General features: G+C 43.3%; 1 protein-coding gene across 2 annotated transcripts; it reads left to right on the top strand.

The window, feature by feature from the left end:
- Nucleotides 1-9,038: 9,038 nt before the first annotated feature.
- On the top strand, nt 9,039-17,291 carry LOC102560623 (histone H3.3A). 2 transcript variants are annotated; one of them, XM_059717373.1, is made up of 4 exons: nt 9,039-9,146; nt 10,449-10,606; nt 12,914-13,067; nt 16,631-17,291. In XM_059717373.1, exons 2-4 carry the CDS (start codon nt 10,479-10,481, stop codon nt 16,757-16,759), a joined length of 411 nt encoding a protein of 136 aa, XP_059573356.1. In that variant the 5' UTR covers nt 9,039-9,146; nt 10,449-10,478; the 3' UTR covers nt 16,760-17,291. The 2 variants fall into 2 exon arrangements, with proteins under 2 accessions (XP_059573356.1, XP_059573354.1); XM_059717371.1 differs by having other exon boundaries at nt 9,041-9,146; nt 10,452-10,606.
- The last annotated feature ends 6,136 nt before the right edge of the window (nt 17,292-23,427 follow it).

Below are 23,427 nucleotides of genomic sequence, written 5' to 3'. Positions count from 1 at the left end.
AGAGTAAATCCTGTTTTCTCTTTATTTCTCCACACATTTTCTTTATAATGAATACAGACTTGCATTAGTGCAGTAACTCTCTTGCAATGACAAACACAAATTGATTATATTTATTAGAAAAAAAATTATATTTGTAAATATAACCAATTAAGCCTCACAGAACATCTGTTAAGTATGTATTATCACGGTTTCCGATGAGCAAACTGAACTGGAAGTTTGATGTGCACCCAAAGTTAAACAGAGTATCAGTAGAAAAATCGACTCCCAGGTTCATTCTCTAACCAACAGGCAACATTTTCCCTAAAAAGCCATAAATAGTTTGCAAGGGAGATCACAGAATTTTCAGTCTTTGGCCCTGTTGTAAATTAATCTTGCAAGCACTTGTCTTCTGTATGTCATGCCTTGAGCCCTAGTGCGCATGCAGTTATTTTGTGTCTGTTTCAATTAACCGTTGCATACCACAGGAGGACTGACAGTGTGTGTTTAGAAGCACAGTGCTATGCAGCAAGGAAAAAATTTACGAGGTTAGAGAGCCAAGTGAACTCTACAGTAAGCTGCAGGTCCCTTGACAAGGGCAGGCTGACAACTGTATATAGTGGTGGTGTTTATTCATGTCAGTTGTCCTTCATCATATTATATGGAGAATATAATTAAAAGCAGCTTGAACATGCAGTTAATGAGGACAATCAAGAAGGTACTGGAAATAGAAATGTAAAGAAAAATCAAGTGACTGCCATGAACGACACATGCCCCTGGCGGCTGGGGGGAGGCACGGTGGCTAGTAGGGTACAGTGGAGGTGGGAGCATGGTAGCGGTAAGTGGGGGAACTCGCGCAGACACTGCCAGCGCTGTCAGTGGTGTGGAGGGGCAGGTGGCAAGCACCGACCAGGGGTCAGTGACTACCCACAGACACTGCCAGCAGCATTGGCAGTAGAAAGCGGGGATCGCAGACTACTCGCAGATGCCACCGGCGGTGTCAGCGGCAGGGTGGTGAGCTGCGACTGCCCACAGGCACTGCCGACAGTGTCAGCAGTGCCTTTTTGTAGGGGGTGCACTGCCACACTCAGAGGGTGCACATACACCTGCTTGCACCCCCTATGCATCGTCCCTGGTGACTGCTCAAAAGTTTCCCAAGATTAGGAATACTGATTATTTTGCATTAAATTTGAATTGTTCTTTCTGTGACACACTGGGCATGTCTACACATGAGCAATTACTGTGCAGTAACCAAAATTACTGTACAGTACAGGCACACAGTACAGGCACACTTCTACATATGCATACCCATACTGCACAGTAAATATGGTGATTTACACTGACTTGAGCATAAATTTGATACCTGCATCATGGAGGTATCAAATTTACACCCAATTAGTTACCGTGTATACTTACCTTACTGCGCAGTAACACCATGTGTGTGGAATGACTTGGGACTAACTTTAGTCCCAAGTCAGTCCATACACAGCATTAATATACTTTAACACCTGCACGTGTAGATGCTGGCCCAACCCATTCACTGTGCAGTAATTTACTGCACAGTAAATTTAAGCCGGTGTAAATGCACAGGTAGACACACTCACTGTGTGTCTGTGTACAAGACTTTCAAAGATGATACATAGAATAAACAAATAAAGACAGTGGTTACAATACATATACCGGATGACTCTGTGCCCAAATTTGGTGGTCATTCCACCTTATGTAGTGCATAGGGCAGCAAATATGTTTTTAAAAACTTGTGGAAGTGATGTGTTCTTTTCTATTTATGCTCTCCTTCCCAGACACCTTATTAGGTTGTGTAAAAAGTTGAAATTCATTAAAACTGTTTCAAGTAGTATTAATTACCTGACTTTTTGGCCCCTGCTAGAAGGTTCACAGAACACAGGCCACTGTCCAGAAGCCAATGGCAGCAAGATTATTTTGTGTGCGTTTAGTGGTAATGATAGGGAGAACCTGGAATATGTACACTGTGCCAGTTGATTGGGATCCATGTGTAATGTTAAGTTTGGAATCATTGTTTGAAGGCAATGGGACTAAACATGCTCAAATCTTTTCAGGACCCAATCTATAAAGATGGAAACAGAGCCATCTTGTTTAAACTACAGGAAGTCGGTCATAAACCTGAAATCCAAATATAACCCAGGAGTCCTGATTCTAAGTTCTCTGTGCTAAGTCAGCCTTATTTTCACACTCCTAGAACTTTGTTTTTGAAATTATTTTTGGAATTAAATGTATCAGTCTTAACCTAAAAGTGGAATGTAAAAAATGGTCAATAAAATTGGATCCCCTGATTTGAGTTATGAGAGCTTGAAAAAATAAATTTCAGGGACAATGTTCTTGCCATTTTCCAGTTGGTCTAATAAAAGGTATAATTTTGGAACCAAGAGTTCTAGTGTTTTGTATTTCAAAATTAAAGGTATTTTTACAACTGTATCTTAACAGTGGATTTCTCTGAAACCTCCAGATATGTATATTTAATGGTCAGTGAGAAAGTGACTTTGACAGAATTGACACTATTTTAATTTAGAACAACTACTAATGAGAGTGCAAGTAGTTCTGAATATGGATATTTATTTATCCACTATTCAGAACTAATTTAATTATTGACATAGCCTGTCTTTCAAAAATACATATTCAGGAAAGCACATTAGTATATATGTAATATTAAGGATGCCCTTAATTTCCATTGAAGTCAATGAGACCTAAGCACAGCTTCATTTGTTTTTAAGCATCAGGCCCATAGTATCTAAAGTGTGCTAAGTATTTTACAGAACAATAGAAGATAAGTGGCCTGACCCAAAGATCAAATTAAAGTAGGCTAAATGAAAGAAGGAAAATAAGTTTTACTTCAAGATCATGACATTTTTAGATATATTCCCACTAGAAGAGGACTTCTAAAGATATACAAGTATTTTGTACACCTAGGGAGTGAGGTCTTGGGCATGTCTATCTTTGCTTCAGCACTGGCTTAGAAAATACCAGTTAAAAACAAGTATATGTATGTTCTATATTTAGAATAAGGAATTCTACTGTTCTAATGTATACAATGTATATTAGTTACTCTCATAGTACTATAGTACATAAAGTTGCAAGTTCAAGACATAACTGAAAACTGTAACCTTAACAAAACATAAATGTTTCCATCAGAAAAAAAATATTTGAAATCTTTTTGAAACATTACATTAGACAATAGATTTCATAGACATTAGGGCTGGAAGGGACCTCAGAAGATCATTGAGTCTAGTCACTGGACACCATACAGCACAGCCTTCAAGTATGAAACTTGTGTTGGTATACATGCCTATTGTGTGAATAAAAAATAAAATCATGAAAAAAATTCAGAAAAGAAAAAAATCTGCACATAAAAATGATGCAAAATTCTAGTTGTGAATGGTTTAATTATAGAATGCTACAGTTTAGGATTTAAACACAAACAATAGGGAATCCCTACTTAAGTTTCCAGTAGAAGACTTATTTTTAATGCCACTTACACGACACTCCTTTATCCTGATACCTACCTTATTTATAGGGGCTAGAAAAAAAATCATGACCCTTGCTATTGCCCACCCTTTTGCCCTCCTGTATTTGAAGTTGCTTATAAGTTTGCCATTTGGGCTGGAATTGTCCACACTGGGTATCTGCATCAGGCAGATAGAGAGAATACGAGAGCAAGAGAGAGAGAGAGAGAGATGTTTGGAAATTTCAGCCAATATATTGCATACGAGGGTAGGTAAAGGTAGTGTATGTGTGAAAAAAAATCAGGCAACTTGTTATTTGGCAAGCTCTAGTACTGTCTTGGTTTCTAGTAGGGTCCTTTTTCAGGGATGTGCCTTTTTCCATTTCTGTGAAAAGCTGCCCAGATTGAACAGGTTTGGCCTTTGAAAAAGTGCATTTTACACGTTATTTGAGACGTCTTGATTTTAGCACATACATTCTTCAAAGACTCCAGAGCTGAATGAGATTTTTCCTGCAGTTGGAGCTCTGAGCTTCTGAAAGCCATGATGGGTCCAAGGCTTGTCACCTGAATTGAGACTTCTTTTTCCTGTGGTCTTTTGTGTAGCTTGGGCTTGATCTAATTGTCTTTAAAGTTAGGAATGAAGCCTACTAGCATCTGAAGTTGACTAGAAACCATTGGAGCAACATGCTCTCAGGCCTGATCTATTCACAGTGGTCTGAGCCATATAGAACGTGGACACCCGTGTTCTCTGCCGGCTACAGCCTGTATGTCATCCTCATGTTCAGAATTACAGTAATCCAACCTGATGCTGACAAATACATGGATCGCTGCAACCAGATCCTCATTTGGAAAGATGGGATAACGAGGTGGAAGATGGCATTTTAGGAAACTGACGTAACTTGATCAGCCAGGCTTATTGAGGAAATAAACAGCAGCCTGAAGGCTTCACATTTCTTTTATAAATGGGGAAGAGCATCTTCTTTGGCAGGTGGACAAAACATCTTTGCCAGTTTTCTTAAAAGTTTGTTTCAAACTAGCCTCACTTTAATCTTGCCTGGGTTTAATTTGAGCCAGCTGCTCTTCATCCATCCAGGGGCTTATTTCCTACGGGCATTCTGACATTTTAGTAGTTAGAATGATATTAGTTTTAGGTTTTAGTTGAGAGAAATATATAGTTGTCAATAACGAGCTAGCTCAGCCCATGGTGTCTCACAACTGATCTCAGAGAGGTCTCAATCAGATATTAAAGGGAAGGCAGAATAGTATTGATAGTATGGATCCCAGTAGAATGCTTCTGGTAAAGGTCTTCCAAAAGGGGAAAAATTATGTATCACCATGCTGAAGTCTCCTGGACAGGAATATTTGGAGTCATGTTATTGTTGGGGTTTTATAGCACTGGACTTCTATATTGTGTAAGTATTTTAATAGTATCTTGTGGTCCAGCGTATCAAATGCTGCAGAGAAATTCAAGGGTCCATGGAGATCTTACCTATGTCTGCTGCCATTAGGAGACTGTCTTTGAATATCACTAGACCAACCTCTCTGCTCTGGTCTGAACCCTGATTATGGGTCATCAAAGATGATTTGTTTTGGTGCACTTTTATTGTCGCCTTTCAACACCTGACAGACACTTAAGAGAAAATCTCTTCTTGTGAAACATCAGCCTTATTAACAATTCTCTGATCCATAAAAAGAGTCTTCTAGCAAAACCCATGGAAGGTATAACTTAAAACCAGGAACATTAAGGTTAAAGCAAGAACACACACACACATACAAAAGTTCTGGGAAAAGTCTTTAAAGTATGTTCATACATTTCAAAGAAGCAAAAATAGGCACAAATACCTTTTCTTCTTTTGCAAGTTGCCTTCAGGGACACTAATTCCCACATCAGTAGGAAAACAGGAAGGAGGGAGAAAAAATGATTTAAAGATTTCATGACCAGTTCTCCCATCACATACTCATGTGCAATTCCTATTAGTTTAAATGTGTATAATTAACTGAGGGCACAATTTTGTCTAACTACATTATTGTTTTAAGGCTTTTTTAGTTCAATAAGAGCTATCAGCAGGATAACAGCAAGCAGCTGTGAAGTCCTCCTGGATAGATAAAGAAGCATTTGATTTCCTCTTTTTCCCTGATCAAGGTTTGGCTTGTAGAGGCTTCTTTCATTCATTATCTCCTGAACTGTTTGTTTTGGACCCATGAGAGAGGAAAGGAACTGTGCATTGCATCTTGAGAGCCAAGAGAAGCAGCGAGGTCAAGAGCCAGAGACAGACTGAGCCAGCTGAGACAGAAAATTTGCTTCCTCCCAGCCCCCACCCCCTCCATGACATCATGGAATTCCAGGGCATTGCCACCAATGGGAGAGCTTCTCGCTAGGAAAACAGAAAAAGGTATCACTCACAGCAATGTTGAGCCTGAGTTATGCATATTTTACTGCTAATATCAATTATATTAAAGATAATGGCACCCTGAGAATACAGCTGCAGTGTAATATATAGGTTCATTCTTGCAATTCATACAGTACACAAGAATTCCCTCTGAAATCAATGGGGTGTTTCATGTTAACAAGGGTGCATTGTATAGACCTGTATAGTAAACAGAACTCCATATTCAGGGCAACGTTACAACACACGAAAGCAGAGTCACTTTATTTTTTACCTTTTTTACCATTTTCATATTTTTATTATTATAAGCAACAATAATGACCCTTAAGCAGGACATTTTCTCTTGTTTTAATAACTGGCTGTGAGAATGGCCTTATTTTTTTTTCCCAGCATGTCATTAAAGTCTGTTTTGTACCATACTGCTACTAATGTTAAGGTAAACATTATTTTATATGATCTTTGTACGGTAGCCTATGCTGTAATGATTTAATTATTCAGCTTTGAGCCCTTGTCCTGGCTGTTCCAAAACCAGCACTCCTTCTTAAAAATTTGACTGGTAAAGTGATGACAAGGGGGTTTGTTTTCTCTCTATTTTTTTTACAAGTAAAAAGAAGCTTCTTTCTAAATGCCAGCTTCATCAACTCATCCTCCCCTTTTAGTCAAGCTTTCCCTTTAGTAAAGATCCTGCATCTCATATTGCACTCTTAGTTACACCAGTATATCTGAAGACAACAGGGATTTCAAAATACAGCTGAAATTTAGCTAACAAATGTATGGATGATGGACAATTCAGAACAGAACCTAACTCACTCCCCCATAGATGTTTTCGCTTCTCAGTATAACTGAACTATAAAATGAAAATGTCTTTGTTCATTAAACAATAAGGCAGCAGGTGTAAGTAAATAAACACAGTATTTTGATCTGTTGGGTAAGAAAATGTCATTTTTGCAAATGATTTTGTGATCCTAATGGCACTTTAAAGTTGGAACAGTCCCACAGGAATGGTCCATCTCCCCCAGTCCCATGTGGCTTATCTCTCTCTCTCCCACTTTTTTTTAAATCCCAACCATATTTTCCCACAGCCTTCTTCAAAGTCCAGCATTTCACTGCTGATTCCCCTTCCTAGTCTCTCAGGCCCAGGTCTACAAAACCTCATTTTGAAGCGAGGGAGATGACCCTTTCAGTGTGGATGATCTTTGAGGGTCTTTTAAATGTGTGTCATGTTTTCAGTAAAAACTCCAGTTACTTGGAGGGCCGCATTCCCTGCTTTCCAGATGCCCATGAGCCGTACTGGCTTTGACTACAGTGTTAGGGATTCTGCCCATGGCACTGCTACAGCCTTAAGTCTCACTAAGGTGCTGACTGCTGCCATGGGATGCCCCACCACTGCGGCCAGAACCGGGATACAAGTCCACCAGCTGCATAACTCAATTCCTTGGCTTGGGAGAGACAGATCCATGGGCTAGATCTGGTCCAGAGGCCAGATAAGTGACTCCCCTGAAACAGCTGATTTGGGATTGACTTCAGAGTTGGGCCTGTTTGATGGAGTTGCATACGATCTTCCTCAAATATTCCCTTTAGAGGGACTACTGAAGCAGCCGTCCAACTTTGCACATCCTCCAGCTGTGGTGGCATCAAGGACAATTCAGTCCCTGGGGGCCCTTCCTCTGTGGCTGAAGTTTGCCCATGTGGGCGGGGGAACATAAGATACCCAAAGCATCTTTAGTAGCTTGAAGTAGGGTTGCCAACCCTCCAGAATTGCCCTGGAGTCTCTAGGAATTAGATATAAATTGCCAGGAGACTGCTGAGAGTCACTTTGGAGATAAAAGATAGGGCATTCATTAAAAGAAATATTAAATGTTGAATCTGATTTCATGCACTAGTCCACTGGGTTTTTTAAATGTCCTAGTCACGTGCATTTGCCTTCCTGACATAAAGCCTATGCATTGTAATCCGTAACTGCTATATGCAAGCACGTGGACACACTCGCACTGTTGTGGGCACGCTGGCGGTCTGGAAACCTCCCAGAATAAATTCCAACAGAATTGGCAACCCGACTTGGGAGTCATTGTGAACTGTGCTGGGCACCAGCAATGGCCACATCACGTCATGTCACTATAACCCAGGGGTAGGCAACCCCTGGCCCAGGTGCCACATTTTGCTTGGCCTTGAGGTGGATGGTGAAGGGGCAGCAGCGTACTGACGGCAGGGTCAAGGGGGGTCCAAGCCCTCGGGCACCGGCCTGGGGCAGGGGTCAGCCGGGCCCTCCAGAGAGTACTCGATCCCCTGGCGGCACTTCCAGTTTCACCCCCGTAATTTTCAGGCTTGGTGATCAGTTGCCAGGGCCCCCACCCCGCCAGCTTGGTGATCATCCGCAGACAGGGGGTGCAAATCAAGTATTGGCCACAGTATACCACTGGGAAGGGGGCAGGGCTGTGCCACCACAACAAGGATCAAGCCTAGGGTGGCCATCATAGAGGACAGTCTGGTTGTCCTCCATTGATACAAAGCCGGACGCCTGTATGTCCTCTATTTTCCTCTTCAAGAGAAGAGAATAGAGGACATAAAGGCGCCGGGTTTTGTATCCGTAGAGGACAGAGTAGCAGAGAACCGAAATGCCCTTTATGATGGGCGCCCTAATCAGGCCCCTTGCGGCTTCACTGACATCTGGCCCTGGCACAATGACATCTTACAAAACCAGGTCGGGAGTGTTTTTGGCACTCTGCCCAAAAACGTGGCTAACCCCTGCCATAACCTCTGGGGCATGCGGTGGGCGCTCTCCTCCCATTAAGCTCAGTGGATCCAGCTCCACTGACTTCCACGGGGGGCAGGAGCGCAGCCACAGTGCCACAGGCTACCGGACCTCTCTGCTGCCAGGCCAGGAGGGGAGGGGAGGGGAGGGGAGGGGCTGGCACAGCTGGGGGCGGCCGTTGGTGACCCCGCGCGCGGGGCCCCAGCGGTTGGGCGCCACCAACGGCCACCAACGGCCGGGCGCCGCGGGGGGTGGGGGGGAATCCCCCGGCACTGCGCGGGGCGGCGCGGGGCGCGCGGCGTGTCTTTTGTGTTTGTACACACAGCGCCCGCGCGCGGGGGGGCGGGGCCGCGCCTTCCCTCCATTGTGCGCCATTGGGCAGCGGGCTGCGGGGGCGGGGCGCGGCGGCGGGGCGGCCCTCCCGAGTCAGCCATCTTTCAATTGTGCTCTCGGCCGCCACCGCCGCTCCAGCTCCAGCGCCGGCTCCGCCTCGCCTGCCGCCGCCTGCCCGCCCGGCCCGGCCCGGCCGCCGCGCTCAGCCCAGGCGCACGGGGTGAGGCCGCGCTCCCCTGCCCCCGCGGGCCGCCCACCGGCCCCCTCCGTCCGCCCCGCAAACTTTTGCGGGGCGCCGGGCTGCGCCGTCCCCCCCCAGCCCCCCCCGCCCGGGGCGGCCCCGGGCCCGCGGGCCCCCCGCCGCCACCACCCCGGCCCTCTCTCGGGGTGTTGGGGAGCCGCCGCGGAGCGGAGCGGAGCTGCTTGGGCCGCCCGGCCTCGGCCCCCCATCGCCCGCCTCCCCCGCTCCCGCCCCGACCGCCGCCGCTCGGCTGCACCATCTTGTCTCTTTTCTCTGGTCACCGACCATGTTTCCTCCTCGGGCTGGGAAAACACCCGCGGGGGGAGGGGCGCTGCGGGGCCTCGGCCCCGCTGCAAACTTTTCTCCCCCTCGTCGTCGTCCTCCTCCTCCCCCTGCTGCCGCCGCTGCTCCCCCTCCCCTGCTGCCCTCCCGGGGCCGGGCTGGGGGGTTGCTTTCTGCCTCCCTTCCTTGGTTTTTTTAAAAGCCATTTTCTTTATTTCTTTATTTATTTATTTTTCTCCTCCTCCCTTTGCAAGGCTGCTGGTGGCTGGGCGCGGGGAGTTGGCTGGCCCCAGGCTCTGGGCAAGGCCATCTTGTGTGTGCGAGTGTGGGTTTGTGTGTGTCCCACACACACGCACGTAGGGGAGGATTTCACCCCCCCCTCCGTAACACACACACTAATTCTCCCCCCCCCTTTTTAATAATAAAGTTTGCTGCTGGTGAGACTGCACTGGCTGTGGCTGCCGGGGACTGATGGTGAGGAGGGCATAGGGGTCCCACTGGCTTGGGAGCAGAGCCATACTGGTGCTGTGCCCCTGCCCCCCTCCCTTCCAACCCCCCAGGGGTGCTGGTGCCCAGGGAGGAGGATTGACAGTAGCAAGGGGGCAGCGCTTTGCTGCTCCCGCTGCTGCTGGCAGGAGGGGTGGCTGCTGCTCTGGGCTTCTTGGGAGGGCTCAGCTAAAGTGGGGGTCTCTTCCCCCCCCTCCCACCCCGGGCAGTCAGATGGGTGTGGGAGGGGAGGGGAAAGGCTTAGTGCTGGCGTCTCCGCTGTGCGCCCTCAGGAGTCCCACGTGCAGGCAAAAGTGTGGGGCCTCATCAGCTCCTTGGCATCCCGGCAGAGCTGTGCTGGCTGGGGGCAGCTGCTGCTGCTGTGGAGACGGGGGGAGCTTTTGGGGGCACCCCAAGCAGGAGACTCTTCAGCAAGTCAGCGCCAGGGGCAACTGGGTTGCAGCGCCTGATCGCTGGCTGCTGGCTTCTTTTCTTGTGCATGCGTGTGACCAGTAGGTGTGAGGAAGAGAAGTTTGCGGGAACATGGCTCGTACCAAGCAAACTGCCCGTAAATCCACCGGCGGGAAGGCACCCAGGAAGCAGCTCGCTACAAAAGCAGCTCGCAAGAGCGCGCCCTCTACTGGCGGGGTCAAGAAACCTCATCGCTACAGGTACAGCAATGGCTAGGGACAGAAGGCTGCCGATGCAACCTCCTCATAGTGTATCGGCAGCATCAATCAGAGCCGGACTTTTTTTCTTTTTCTTTTCTTTTGGGGGGCTTCCTTTCAAAATCTTCACTGGGATCATATTAGTCCAGCTTTTGTTATTCCCTCACCTGATTTTGAGTGACTTCTGGTGTTGATTGCAAACCCATCATTGGCCCTACTGCCTCTATGTACCCACCCTGAGAGCCCGTGCATTTAAGGGGTGGATAATTAATTTTGAAATTCAATTTTTATGCTTTTGACATAATTTAAGCACAAATTAATTGGCATCCAACCATACCTGCAGCTTGGGGACTGGGCTTTTAATTAATTTCAATATTATACTTGAATGGAACCCTTCCAAACTTGAATGTGTAGAACTGATTTTGTTGGGGTTTTTTTTGTAATTTACTTCAACTGGTCCAATTCTTGCCTCCGCGCGTATTTTGCTGTTTTAATGAGCTGAGGGTGTAGTTAGCTCAATCTGCCGTTAGAGGGCAGGAGATGTCTATGCATAAGCAGGCCTGGAACTACAAATAATTTTACTTGGTTAAGGTAAAATAAAAGACCTGTGTGGAGGAGGGAATAGGTGAGAATTAGAGGCAAATCTCTTGCTGACTGTTGTTTAGGAGTAAACTCTTAATTGTGCAAGAGTCCTTCTGGGTGGAAGTGTTTTAATCTATGATTGTTCATCTCTATGCACGATTGCTCAGTATCAAAAATCCCTCTTGGGAGCAGCAAGACCTTTGGAAAAAATAAATTTATTTATGTCATAGAACTGTAGGACAATGAGTGTTGGAAGGGACCTCAGGAGGTCATCTAATCCAACCCCCTGCTCAAAGCAGAACCGTCCCCAGCTATCACCCCAGCCAAGGCTTTGTCTACCCAAGCCTTAGACGATATAGTTGGGGATGGTCCTGCTCTGAGGACCATTTTTGAAATGCTACAAGGACAAACCCAGTTTGCCACAGAATTTCTGGCTCCAAGGTAGTTCTTTAGATAATATGGATGCGACTAAAAGATGCAGATTTCAGCACGTGGCTCACAGAGGCTTTCCCAAATGTTCATAATGACATATTTGCAGTACTGATGCTGAGGATACACTGTGTTTGCAAAAAAAAATGTCAGTAATGTTAGAAGTTTGGTTTGAAGATGCACAGCACTAGCTTAAAAAAAACAAACTTTTAAGTTCTTGGGATAAAACTATGGCAGCTGCTATATTTTTTCACTGTTAGTTTTATGGTTCTATGTTGGCCGTGTCTTAAGGGGAGAGGGTATATTTTTAATTTTTAAGGGTATATTAGCCGGTGACACAAAACCCTAGGGGGAACTTATGGTATGACTGGACCAGGTGATTTTGTTACATTACAGCATGCCTTGTCTACACTAAGACTTTAACACACGTCAGCTAACGTGTTAATTAACATGTTATGCACCTTTTTCCTAGTGAAGACAAGGCTTTTGAGGGCCCACTCTTGCCATTTTTCTACATGTGGGATGTCTGAGTGCAGTAGAAGTTCCGAACAGATCAGTGGTGAGGTCAGGCCCTTTATTTGTAAGTGAAGTTGCATATTCTAAATATTAGGATGCTTCTAGCCAAAACGGAGCGGTTCCTACTTGAGTTAAGAATATTGAATAACTCAGCTATAGAATTATAGAAAGTGAGGGTTGGAAGGAACCCCAGGAGGTCATCTAGTTCAACCCCCTGCTCTCTAAGCAGGACCATCCCCAACTAAATCATCCCAGCCAAGGCTTTGTCTAGCTGGATCTTAAAAACCTCCAAGGATGGAGACTCCACAACCTCCCTGGGTAACCTGTTCCAGTGCTTTACTACTCTCCTAGTGAGAGAATTTTTCCTAATGTCTAACCTAAACTTCCCTTTGCTGCAACTTGAGACCATTGCTCCTTGTTCTATTACCTGCCACTACTAAGAACAGTTTATCTCCATCTTTGTGACCACCCTTCAGGTAGTTGTTGTAGGCTGCTATTAAATCCCCACCCTCCGGCTTCCCTCCTCTTAGACTATATAAGCCCAGTCTTCCCTCAGCCTCTCCTCAGAAGTCATGTCCCCTAGCCCCTAACCATTTTCATTGCCCTCCACTGGACTGTGTCCAATTTGTCCACATCTTTTCTGTAGTGGGGGGCCCAAAATTGGACCCAGTACTCTAGATGTGGTCTCACCAGTACCGAATAGAGGGGAAGAATTGCTTCGCTTGATCTGTTGAAGTGCGATACTTGTACATATTCATTGCTTGTTTTTCTCTTAATTTAAAGGCCGGGTACTGTAGCTCTCCGTGAAATCAGACGTTATCAAAAGTCTACTGAACTTTTGATCCGCAAACTTCCCTTCCAGCGTCTGGTGCGTGAAATTGCTCAGGACTTCAAAACAGATCTGCGCTTCCAGAGCGCTGCTATTGGTGCTTTGCAGGTAAGAGTTAAAAGAAGGCCATTTTCTTAGGCCTGATTTAAAAGAATCTCTCGTGTGTAGAGGAGCTTGTCTAGCTGAAGGCGGTTGTTACTCAGACTTAACTTGTATGCCTGTGTTTTTATGTTTAGAAAGTGGCTACTTGATGTCCCTTTTTGCTAGTTACAACTCTTCAGAATTAGGATGCTGCTTTAAGCAAAATGAGTTATCTGATCTTTCCCATGCAAATAACCAAAGAATCACCAGGGACTAAGGGACCATCCCTAGTATACCTATGATTTGTTTGTTTGTTTGTTTGTTTTTAGCGATTCATTTCTGTAGAGACCCTTGAATGCTAGAATTGAGCTGTAAGCAAAATGTTTACTCTCATTTAAAATGCTGGAGAAGAGCTTTACAAAGGAAAGAACAAATCAGAAACAGGATGGTACTGTTGAGATATTACTATAAATAAACATACAACTTAATTTCTAACTTTTCTATAGGATGTCTTTTTTAGTCTTGGGATAAACCATAGATAACATAGGAACTGTAAAGAATATTTTTCTTAGTGCAGTCACAGATAGTGGCATGCTGTTCTTTGTTACTGTGTGAGAGAGAACGTGATAGGTCAGTTGCGTATACTCATGCAATTGGCCAGGCTGTTTCTATGGTTAGTTAAAATTTCACTTGATTGGTGGACTCCAGAAGTAGGCATACATGAATTCTAGGTGAGTTGATACTGCCTGTGTTCTACTTGCCCAGAGCAATTAATGTCATATCATGAAATTAATCTGTAATTAGGATAAAATAATCCACTCAGTGATATGGCAACAACTCCTTAAAAATGCCATGAATGCTTTCTTAAAGTTCTCTCAGAAATCTTTTTCACTTGTGTTGTATTTATATTTAGTAGAGCTTTAAAATAAAGCTGTTGTTTCTTCACTACTGCTTAAACTTTATTGGACTTAACATTTATGAAAGATGAGGAATTTGTGTGTGGAATATTGGTATATTTGTATGCATGCACAAGCAAAGTTTGTTCTGTGTGGTGTTTTCCCTCGAGACCTTTGCTTAAAGGAAACCTCCAGTTCTGATACAAAATTTCTGATAACGCGTTTAGGAAATGAGGGCTTGTGTGTAATGCAGTGGTTGTAACAGTATGATTGCAGGTCTGTTAGTGTTTGAGTTGTGCTGTATGCAGAGTACGTTCCTGTGTAGTACTGGTGGCTTCTTATTGATTCTGCTCTTTAATTTTTTAGAGTAACTTAAATACTGCTTTTTTTCTTAATCATATCACGTTTAGTCAAGAAAACGACATAGATAAAATGATTGCAACTTAGCGACTTTATCCAGTTGTGACTACTATATTCAATCCTGCGATCCTGTCCACTTGTCATTTTGAAAAATGCGCTACTTTTCTGACTAGAGATCAGTTAAGTAGAATTTCTCATGATAAACATTTTCAGGATCAAACATGTTTGGGTGGGTGGTGTTGTTTGTCTTTAAACCCAGAATATGGTATTAGAGGGGACTGTCTAAGGCAACTGCATTATGCATTCTCTCTCAAAATGATATAGCTTCATCTTAAGTATTTAGGAGTGGAGGACACCAAAACCTACCAAAAGGCTATTCCAGTACTTCATTGTTTTTGAAGGTTAGAAAACTCCTAATTTCTAGTCAAAACTTATTTGTGCCCAAAGTATAGCCACTTTTTTTTTTTTTCTTGTGCCAAATTGTCCTTTACTTTAATTAATGTGTGTGTTTTTCTAAAGCAAAAATATATGGTAGGAGATCCTGCAACTCCTTGGGCATATACTTAACTCTTAATGACTGATTTCAGTGGAAGTACACATAATTTTAAAGTTGAGCATCTATACATTTTCCCCAGCTCATAGCCTTTAGCTTTTTAAGTCCTCTAACTAGCATTCTCAATCAGTGATAGTAAGTGGGAGAGCTTTTGAGGTCTGTGGCTTATCTGTCTGAATCTTTTTACCTTGAATGAATTGATTTCAATAGTAACTGAAGATAGCTAATATCTGCAAAGACTAATTTGGACAGACTTCCCATGTTCATGCTAGGGCAGATTGCTGGTAATCTTTACCAGTAAAAGTATTCATTAATGTGGATATAGCTAAACTGGCAAAGTTGCACTTACCAGTACAGTAAAGCCACCCCCTACAAATTGATTGCGGGGTGGGGGCGGGAAGGGTGGAAACTATGCTGATAAAAGAGCAGTGTTGTCATTATAACTGCCTACACAAACATCTGTGTTGGTCAGGGGTCCTGCTTATTCATGCTGCTGGCTGACAGCTTTACCAGTAGAAATCTAGAGTGTAGACTTGTCTCAGTTTCAGGCTAGAAATTGTAGTCAGCCTAAGGGGTATGTCTTCACAGCCAAAAGCTGTGACCTTCCCCTGGCATCTTCCCCAGTTTGACTCTTCCTAATTGGCTCAGTTCAGTTGAAAGCCCTGTTTTGATTCAGGCTAATATGTTTCAATGCTTTGTGAAAATCTTGGTCCTCTTTTTTTTCTCTTGGCCCTCAGATACCCTTTTTGCTACAGTTGTCTTGTCTGATCATTCCATTTACAAATGCTCTGCTTTAAAACAAGTTGACATTAAGTTTACAGAGTCTGGAAAAACCTTATGCAACCTACTAGGTTTGCTTAGCAGTTTCTGTAGTTAAAAAGTTTTATGTACACACTTCCTGTAGTAGTAGGATGTAACCTGAAAATTATTTGTTATACTTAAATGATTGCTAACCTTAAGCAACATAAACTCTTGCCAATAAAACTGCTGCTGATTCTTGTATAATGATGGGATTTGCTGGGTCTTCTTTCTTTAAAGGAGAGAGAGATTCTGAGAGCATTTTAATAATCAAATATCACCTTTGTATCGATTCATATGGGTACTATCAGAATCTTTCTGTAATTCTCTTCAGAGGGCATTATCATTCAATAACAATAGCGTATCATTGGCTTAAACTTCATTACAGAAGTCTGCTAGCATTTCTTCGTCAGCTAGGGCTGTTTTGGCGAGCAGATACAGCCATATTAGTGAAACCCTGATGCGGATGCAGTTTTGGCAAAGCTGCTACTGTCCATGAGAGCTGGTGTAACTGATGACTGGAAAAACTCCTACCAGTATACACTGCACCAACACTAGGGGGCTCTGCTGCTGTAGGTAAGGTGGCAACAGCCCTGTAATATAGGAAAGGCCTTTTATTTGTGCCCAGATACAGAAAATGTCATTTAAAATAAATGGACTATATGCTGGCTGTCTTTAGAGAGTTGGTTAGAGATTCTTTGACTCTTTTAAAAAAAAAAATACAAAACAGTAGGTACATAGACTAAAGATAAATGCTTATACTGATGTTATAGGCAGAAAAGATTCTTTAGGTAAATGTGATATTTTTTTATTAGACCAACTAAATACTTGGAAAAAATGTTCTTTACAAGCTTTCTAGAACAAACACCCTTCTTCAGGCATAGGGAAGTTACACTGAGGTTACTGGGGTTCTGCTCTGGGTACTCTGGTGTCCTGTATGTAAAACCACTCCTAACTTTTTCTTGTTTTTTCTCGTTTAATAGGAGGCAAGTGAAGCCTACTTGGTTGGCCTGTTTGAAGATACCAACCTGTGTGCTATCCATGCCAAACGTGTCACAATCATGCCAAAAGATATCCAGCTAGCACGTCGCATACGTGGAGAGCGTGCTTAAACTCCACTATGATGGGCTTATCATTCTCAACACAAAAAAAAATCTCTTCTTCCTGTTTATTGGTAGTAATGAACGTTAGATATTTTTTCCATGGGGTTAAAAGGTACCTAAGTATATGGTTGCAAATGGAAAAATAGGGGACAGAATCGGGTATTGGCAAGTTCTGTTTTGTTTTGGGTTTTTTTTCCATTTTCATTTGTGTGTGGATTTTTAATATAAATGCGGGGACATAAAGCATTAATGCAGTCAAAAATGTTTCAGTGAACAAGTTTCAACAATTCAACTTTATAACAATTATAAATAAACCTGCGAATTTTTCTGGACAATGCCAGCATTTGGATTTTTTTAAAACAAGTAAATTTCTTATTGATGGCAACTAAATGGTGTTTGTAGCATTTTTATCATACAGTAGATTCCATCCATTCACTATACTTTTCTAACTGAGTTGTCCTACATGCAAGTACATGTTTTTAATGTTGTCTGTCTTCTGTGCTGTTCCTGTAAGTTTGCTATTAAAATACATTAAACGACACTTGCTTTTAGTCTTCTTTTTTTAACTTTTAAATTGGATCATATTTAATCTAAATGTTCAGAGAACAAGATTCTGGAGGATTCTTCATTCCTCTTCCCTCTCAGTATTACAGCTGAATGCTTCTAATGCTGTTTAATATTAAATCTTTGTACTATATAACCCTTAATTATAAGTAAATCTTACATTACCTAAAATAGCTTCGGTTTTAATGCATCTTTAATATTGAATGTTAAGTAAAAACACTGAACCTTTGAGTATTTAAGGTACAAGCAATACTTCGGTAAGTATATCGAATGCATGAAGGGACTAGGGTGTGGAAATGGTATGTAAACTTTAAGTGCTAGAATATTTACCATGAGCGGGGAGGGGGTGAATCATCAGCTCTGTTACTAATTTGTTTTTTTGTGTGTACCCCCAATACTTAATCTGAAGGAGGCCATGTTTGTTTTGAAGATGTTCTTTTTATTTAAGCTAAGTTTTGTGACCTGGTATGTGAATCTAGTACATGTCATGCAGGAGTTATGAGCAGTTATACAGGTTTTCTTGATACACAATACAAGCAGTAATTGGATACCACAGTACTGGGCAGATACTACAGTACTTGAATTAGAATATTCATTTCCGATTTTCGAACTTATTTTGGCTATGTCTCCTCCTCTATGTTTTGTTCTCAGTGACCATCTTAGCGAATGACCAAGTGAATTACTCTTAGTGAATTACTGGCTGAAATGGTAAAGTTAAATTAGAATTAAATGGCAAAGCTTAAATCCACAGTTGGAATTGTTGATTATTATCACCTGAAAATTGATTAAGGATTTTGATGATCCAAGTGAGAAACAAACAATACAACTCATTTCTAATCAGCAGCTCCAACATCTTATGCACTAAGATACAGTGCACGAATTACTACTGGATGAAATTCACACCTGTGCAACCAGCCCATCCAAAGCATAGCTGCCACTTAGTGCCTCAAAATGAGACTTAAAAGCTCACATACATCCTCCGAGCTATTTAATTCAGGGGTGAATTCATTCTCTCTGGATTTCTTCAAACAACAGACTCATGATCTGTTGTGGCAGTTCCTGAACAGAGAGTGCCTAAACTTACTGAATAAATCATGTTGTTCATAACTTGCCCAGCTGTAGTAATGAACGGTGTCTGCCAGGATTGTGCTGAATAAAGTATGTCTTAATGGAGTAACTTGTCAAGGAAAAGCAATGCAATACAATGTGTGGTCAGAGCAGATTTTTGGATGCTAAAGCAGTCTGCTTATGAGCAAAATGTCAATGAAAGTTTGTTTATGGTTTTACAACACAGCAATAGAACCAGCTAGTGACTCTTCACTGAGTTTGCAAAAGGCACATGTATGAAGCTAACAGGCTTGAAAACTCAACTTGGTTAAATAATCCTAACTGTAATCTTCAATGCAGCCTGTTCTCAGATATTAACTACCTGCTGTGTTCATAATTTTGTTTCACATATACCAAGTGACAATACTACAACCATGTAAACTGATGAAAGAGACTCTGTTTTTACTCTCCCTCAGGCAATCCTGTTGACTATTGACTTTTCCCCATATCTTTGAATTAAAGCATTGGTAGGGAAGGAAAGATGTGGATGATTTCTGCACGTTAGAAAAATAAGCCCCAAAGTCTGAGGGTGGGGAAGGGACTGCTAGTACATTTTTTTTTTTTTTAAAGTGAGGATGGACAAGATACACAATCAGACCATAGGCTTCAGCTTTCTGTAAGCTAGGTCTATAATATCTAAAATGTAGGTGAACTGCAAATATTAAACTGACCGAGGCAAGGTGGTAATTCAGAAAAGATGTCTGGAGGGGAAACTTAAGAGGGGCTTCATAGTCATGCATTTGGTTAGCATCGAAATGCACATTATTACTGTTCTGAGATCCTTGCTTATTTTCAAAGTGCTTGTTAGGACTCGGAGCCATAAAACGTTACAAGAATCATTTTACAATACCCACAGTAGATGCCTGTCTTTTAGGCATGGTGACTTGAGTATTCAAATTCTCTTTCCATCCTACGAAAGCCTGAGCTACCAGTGTTCTGCTCTTGTTAATAAGTGGCAGTGGACTTATGGTTATAAGTCTATCTGAAAATATTGCTAAATATCTCATTCCTATGCTCTTCAGTTGTTGCCTTTCCAGCATTTCATGCCTTATCAGCATTTACCATAAGAACTGCTGATTGGCTCTTACCAAGGCAGGAAGATAATTTAATTAACCCCCCTTCCCTCTGCCCCCATCTAGGTATAATGGACCAGTGTCAGTTTAATTTTTGCTAAAGAGCTACATACTTAAGGGGGTAATGTTATGCAAGTAACAAGAAATGGGATGTTTCCTGGAGTTTGAGTGCAGTTGTGTGGCCATCAAGATAGACATTAGGGTTGTGCGAAACAGCACCATTCCACTTGGACTTGCGTTTCGACGGAACAGCATTTCGTTTAGAATTTCATTTAGATTCAAAACCGCTGTTCCGTTTTTTGTCAACGCAGTTTCACTGTTTCAATGCTGTTTCGACGTTTCACCCATAGGCTATAATGGGGAAGCTCAAAACAGCCTATAACTTTGTCATTTATATTCTGATTTGGATGAAACATGCAGGAATGGTAGCCCCCTCTGAGGGCATAAAGCCTACCAAGTTTCAAGGAGATAAAGTACAGTTTCTCCAAAACCCCTGCACCTAAGCTGTGGACAAGAAAAACGTGTGACATAAGTGGCACTGTGTGTGTGTGTTAAGGCACAGCAGGGTGAAAGCTGCAGGCCTGCTAGCCCCTGCTGCGGACACGAAGCCCACTAGCTGTCAAGGAGATAGGTGCAGGGGGAGTCTGGGTTCTGGGGCCCTGCACCTCCAGCTGCTAACATACAAAACAATGCTGCTTTTTATGCAGTTTTTTCTATCCCTCCTCCAGAGTACTGGGATTGGAAGGGCCCTCAGGGAAGGATGACAGTCACTGGTCAGCTACACAGTCACTAATGAGAGCACTCCTTTTCCCCCCCTTTCCCCATCTTTCCCCTCCCTCTCACTTTAGTTTCTTTTCCCTGTAGGCAAGCCCAGCTCAAGCTTTGAAACGTTTTGACTTGCGTCATTTCATTTCGAGGCTGTTTCAAAGCTCTCTGTTTCGTTTCGGTTTCACTGTTTTGAGCTCAAAATGAAACTGCCAGCAAAATTTCATACAGCCCTAGTAGACATACTGAAGAGACTTTAGGAGAAACTGAACTGGAGGCCCTTCTTGGCATAACTTGTATGAGACCTGAGGCCAGTGGCTCCCTTCCTGGATTTGGAATTCTTCTTGAGGGCAGGTTCAGTGCAGGACTGATGGAAGGAAAAAGTAATGAAAGTTGCTGGGGAAAAGCTGCTGCTTTAATTCACAGGTTTTTTCCCCCTCATGCTGTACTATTGCTACACGGGGGCTTTTGATGAGGGTAGTGATGTGGGAGGAAGACTATACGGAGACACTGTTTCTTCCTTGGTTGAGACCAGTATATTAATGTACTCTCAGTCATGGAAGGGGTAGCATGAGCCTTCTAAACAGAGCTAAATGTGCTAAGTTTTTAGATGCTGTCTGCTGTGTAGCTTCATCTGGGGTGGCTAGTGTTCTGCAATCTTTTTTCGAACTGTTTGAGCTGAGTGATGTAAGATCTATCAGTCTCCTTGTTCTTTCAAGGTGGGAATCTGATGGGGAGAGACAGCAGTGCTTCTACTCCAGCTATTTGTAATGCTGTGTTGAAAATAACTCAAGAATTATATTTTCATCAGTGCAGTGCCCTCTCTTTACACATCAGCACACACTCATCGTGCTGCTTGGCTGGCATGAGCAGCAGCTGCCAGCAGGTCTGGTTGCCATGTGTGTATACAGCTTGGGCATCAACTGCAATGAAAATCAGCCTGTAGATGGAAAAGGCTGCATGAAAATTTTAAAACTCTTTGTAGTTACAGACCAGTTAAAATGTGTTCAGTAGATGTTATGAAGAGACTTCTTAGCAGAAGAAAGTTGGCTGGAATTCTTTCTGTTGCTGACAGGTGAGGAAGTGAACGTGAGAAATAACTAAATGACAGGTTGATAATTGCAAAAATGTTTTATTGTCAGTTTTAAATTTCCTTCGCATAAAATCAATGAGCCATCCTTACTGGGAGCACAGAAGTCTCTGCTGCTTCAAATGTGAAGATGCTATTTGAAAAGTAATGCATTTGGAATGAACGCTTTTTTGCCCAAAAACATGTCTCTGAGATTGCTGTCTCAAATGGTGGTAGGTTTCTGTTTGAACATGGTTTTGAAAGGGAGTTTTGTGTGTGTATGTTGATTCTTGTAAACAGATATGTGAGGGGCTGGAGAATGAATAACAGAAAATAGAATATGAATCTTTTGATGGATAGTGTAAAGATGTTCTCCAATAGGAACTAATTGTGATCATCATAAGATCAGCATAGGGCAAGTTCTTGTTCATTAATAATGTGGTCTTAATCTGTGTTAACTTTCCCCCATTACCACTTTGGTAAAATTGGTTTGGTAGAGTGAAGCTTCTCTGCACTCATCTCAGAAACGGCCACATTGGGCAACCTGGTTAGTCAAGAAGCTCAGACTGAATGTGTATGAGGATTGACTAGTTCATCTGTTTTCAGTGGGGTGGTCCCTGAGTGTCAGGGTTGAAGATCATACGGCTTTCTCAGGCAAGACTGCCCTGCAGTTACTGTCTGTGAAGCATTTGTTTATGGGGATAAATATAGGACTTCAGCTTTTAGAGTTGCCACTTTCCTGCGTTCACAAAAGCTACTAAAAAAAACAACAACTTGCAAGATCCCCACTAGTACCTGGTAATAACTAAGTGTGTGTATTCATATTAATTTATATTCTAGAACAGCCAGTATTTCTCTCAAAAGGCCTTTTTTTTATAATCGCAATTAAATGTGGCTCATCTTCAGAATTTTCTGTCTGAAAAAAGATAATGTCTATGGCTTCATAAAAATGTTTATAAATTGTAGGATGCTTAAAGATATGATTAGTGGATTAACCCTTGTATTCGCTCCCTTCAGCTCTGCATTTGGGGCTTGGGAAAATCCTTATTTTTATACTCGTCCTGCTTAGTTTGCCACTGGAAAACACAAATAACTTGGACTCGCAGAGAAATAGTATTATCTGCTAAGCAAGCAAATGTGTCTTATCTGTAACAGAGAGGCCTGAGAGAGGAGTAACGGGCATTACAGGATAGCAGTCTTGTTTGAAAAAGATCTTGGTGCAAGTTCTGCCTCTTTCTGAAATCCCAGTCAGTTAAACTTGCAAGTTCCCCTAGCAGAGCTAAGTGTTAGGATGCTTAATCATAGCTGAAATTTTGGCATGCATTAGAGCAGGGGTGGGCAATTATTTGGGCCAGAGGGCCACTTATGGATTTTTGGTGAATTGTCATGGGCCAGGTCGGCACTCTTCTCCCTGCAACAGCTCACCAAAACTCCTTAAGCTGGTTTGCCCCATGGCTGGTTGGATGGGATAGGGCCGCAGGCGGGTAAGGAGCAGCATCTGGGAGCTAGATGGGCACCAAGGGCCAGGATCAGGATTGCTGGGCACGTGACAGCATGGGACTGGGACCAAGGGCAGAGCCCTGATCCACTCCTTGCATGTTCCTGTGATGGGTATTGGGTCTGTGGGCAGGGTCATATGGGGAGTGGATTGCAGCTCGGCCCTGGGCCCCCGCCCCGTGATGTCACTGCTCAGCAATCCCAGGGGCTCCATGGGGACTGGCCTGGGGCCTGCATGGGCAGGATGCACAAATGGGATGGGTCCGTGTGTGTGCGGGAGTGGTGTCTGGGCAGGCAGGACCAGGGCTCGGGTCAGGATTGCAAGGCCATGACAGCATGGGGCTGGGGCCCAGGGTAGAGCCGTGATTCGCTCCCTGCTCTTCCCTATGCACAGAACTGGTACCCACTGCAGAGATGTACAGGCAGCAGATCATGGCTCTGCCCTGGGCCCTAGCTCCATGCTGTCATTGCCTCACAGTCCTGATCCTATTCTCGGTGCCGGCTGCCCATTCCTGCCTGCCCACTCTGTCTAGCACCCCAGTGGTGGGTGCAGGGCAGATGGGCTGGGGTGCCCAGACAGCAGGGCTGGGTTTGGCAGCGGT

This window comes from Alligator mississippiensis, chromosome 1, assembly GCF_030867095.1.
Source record: "Alligator mississippiensis isolate rAllMis1 chromosome 1, rAllMis1, whole genome shotgun sequence".
NCBI lineage: Eukaryota > Metazoa > Chordata > Crocodylia > Alligatoridae > Alligator > Alligator mississippiensis.
This window is presented reverse-complemented; position numbering and strand designations above follow the sequence as displayed.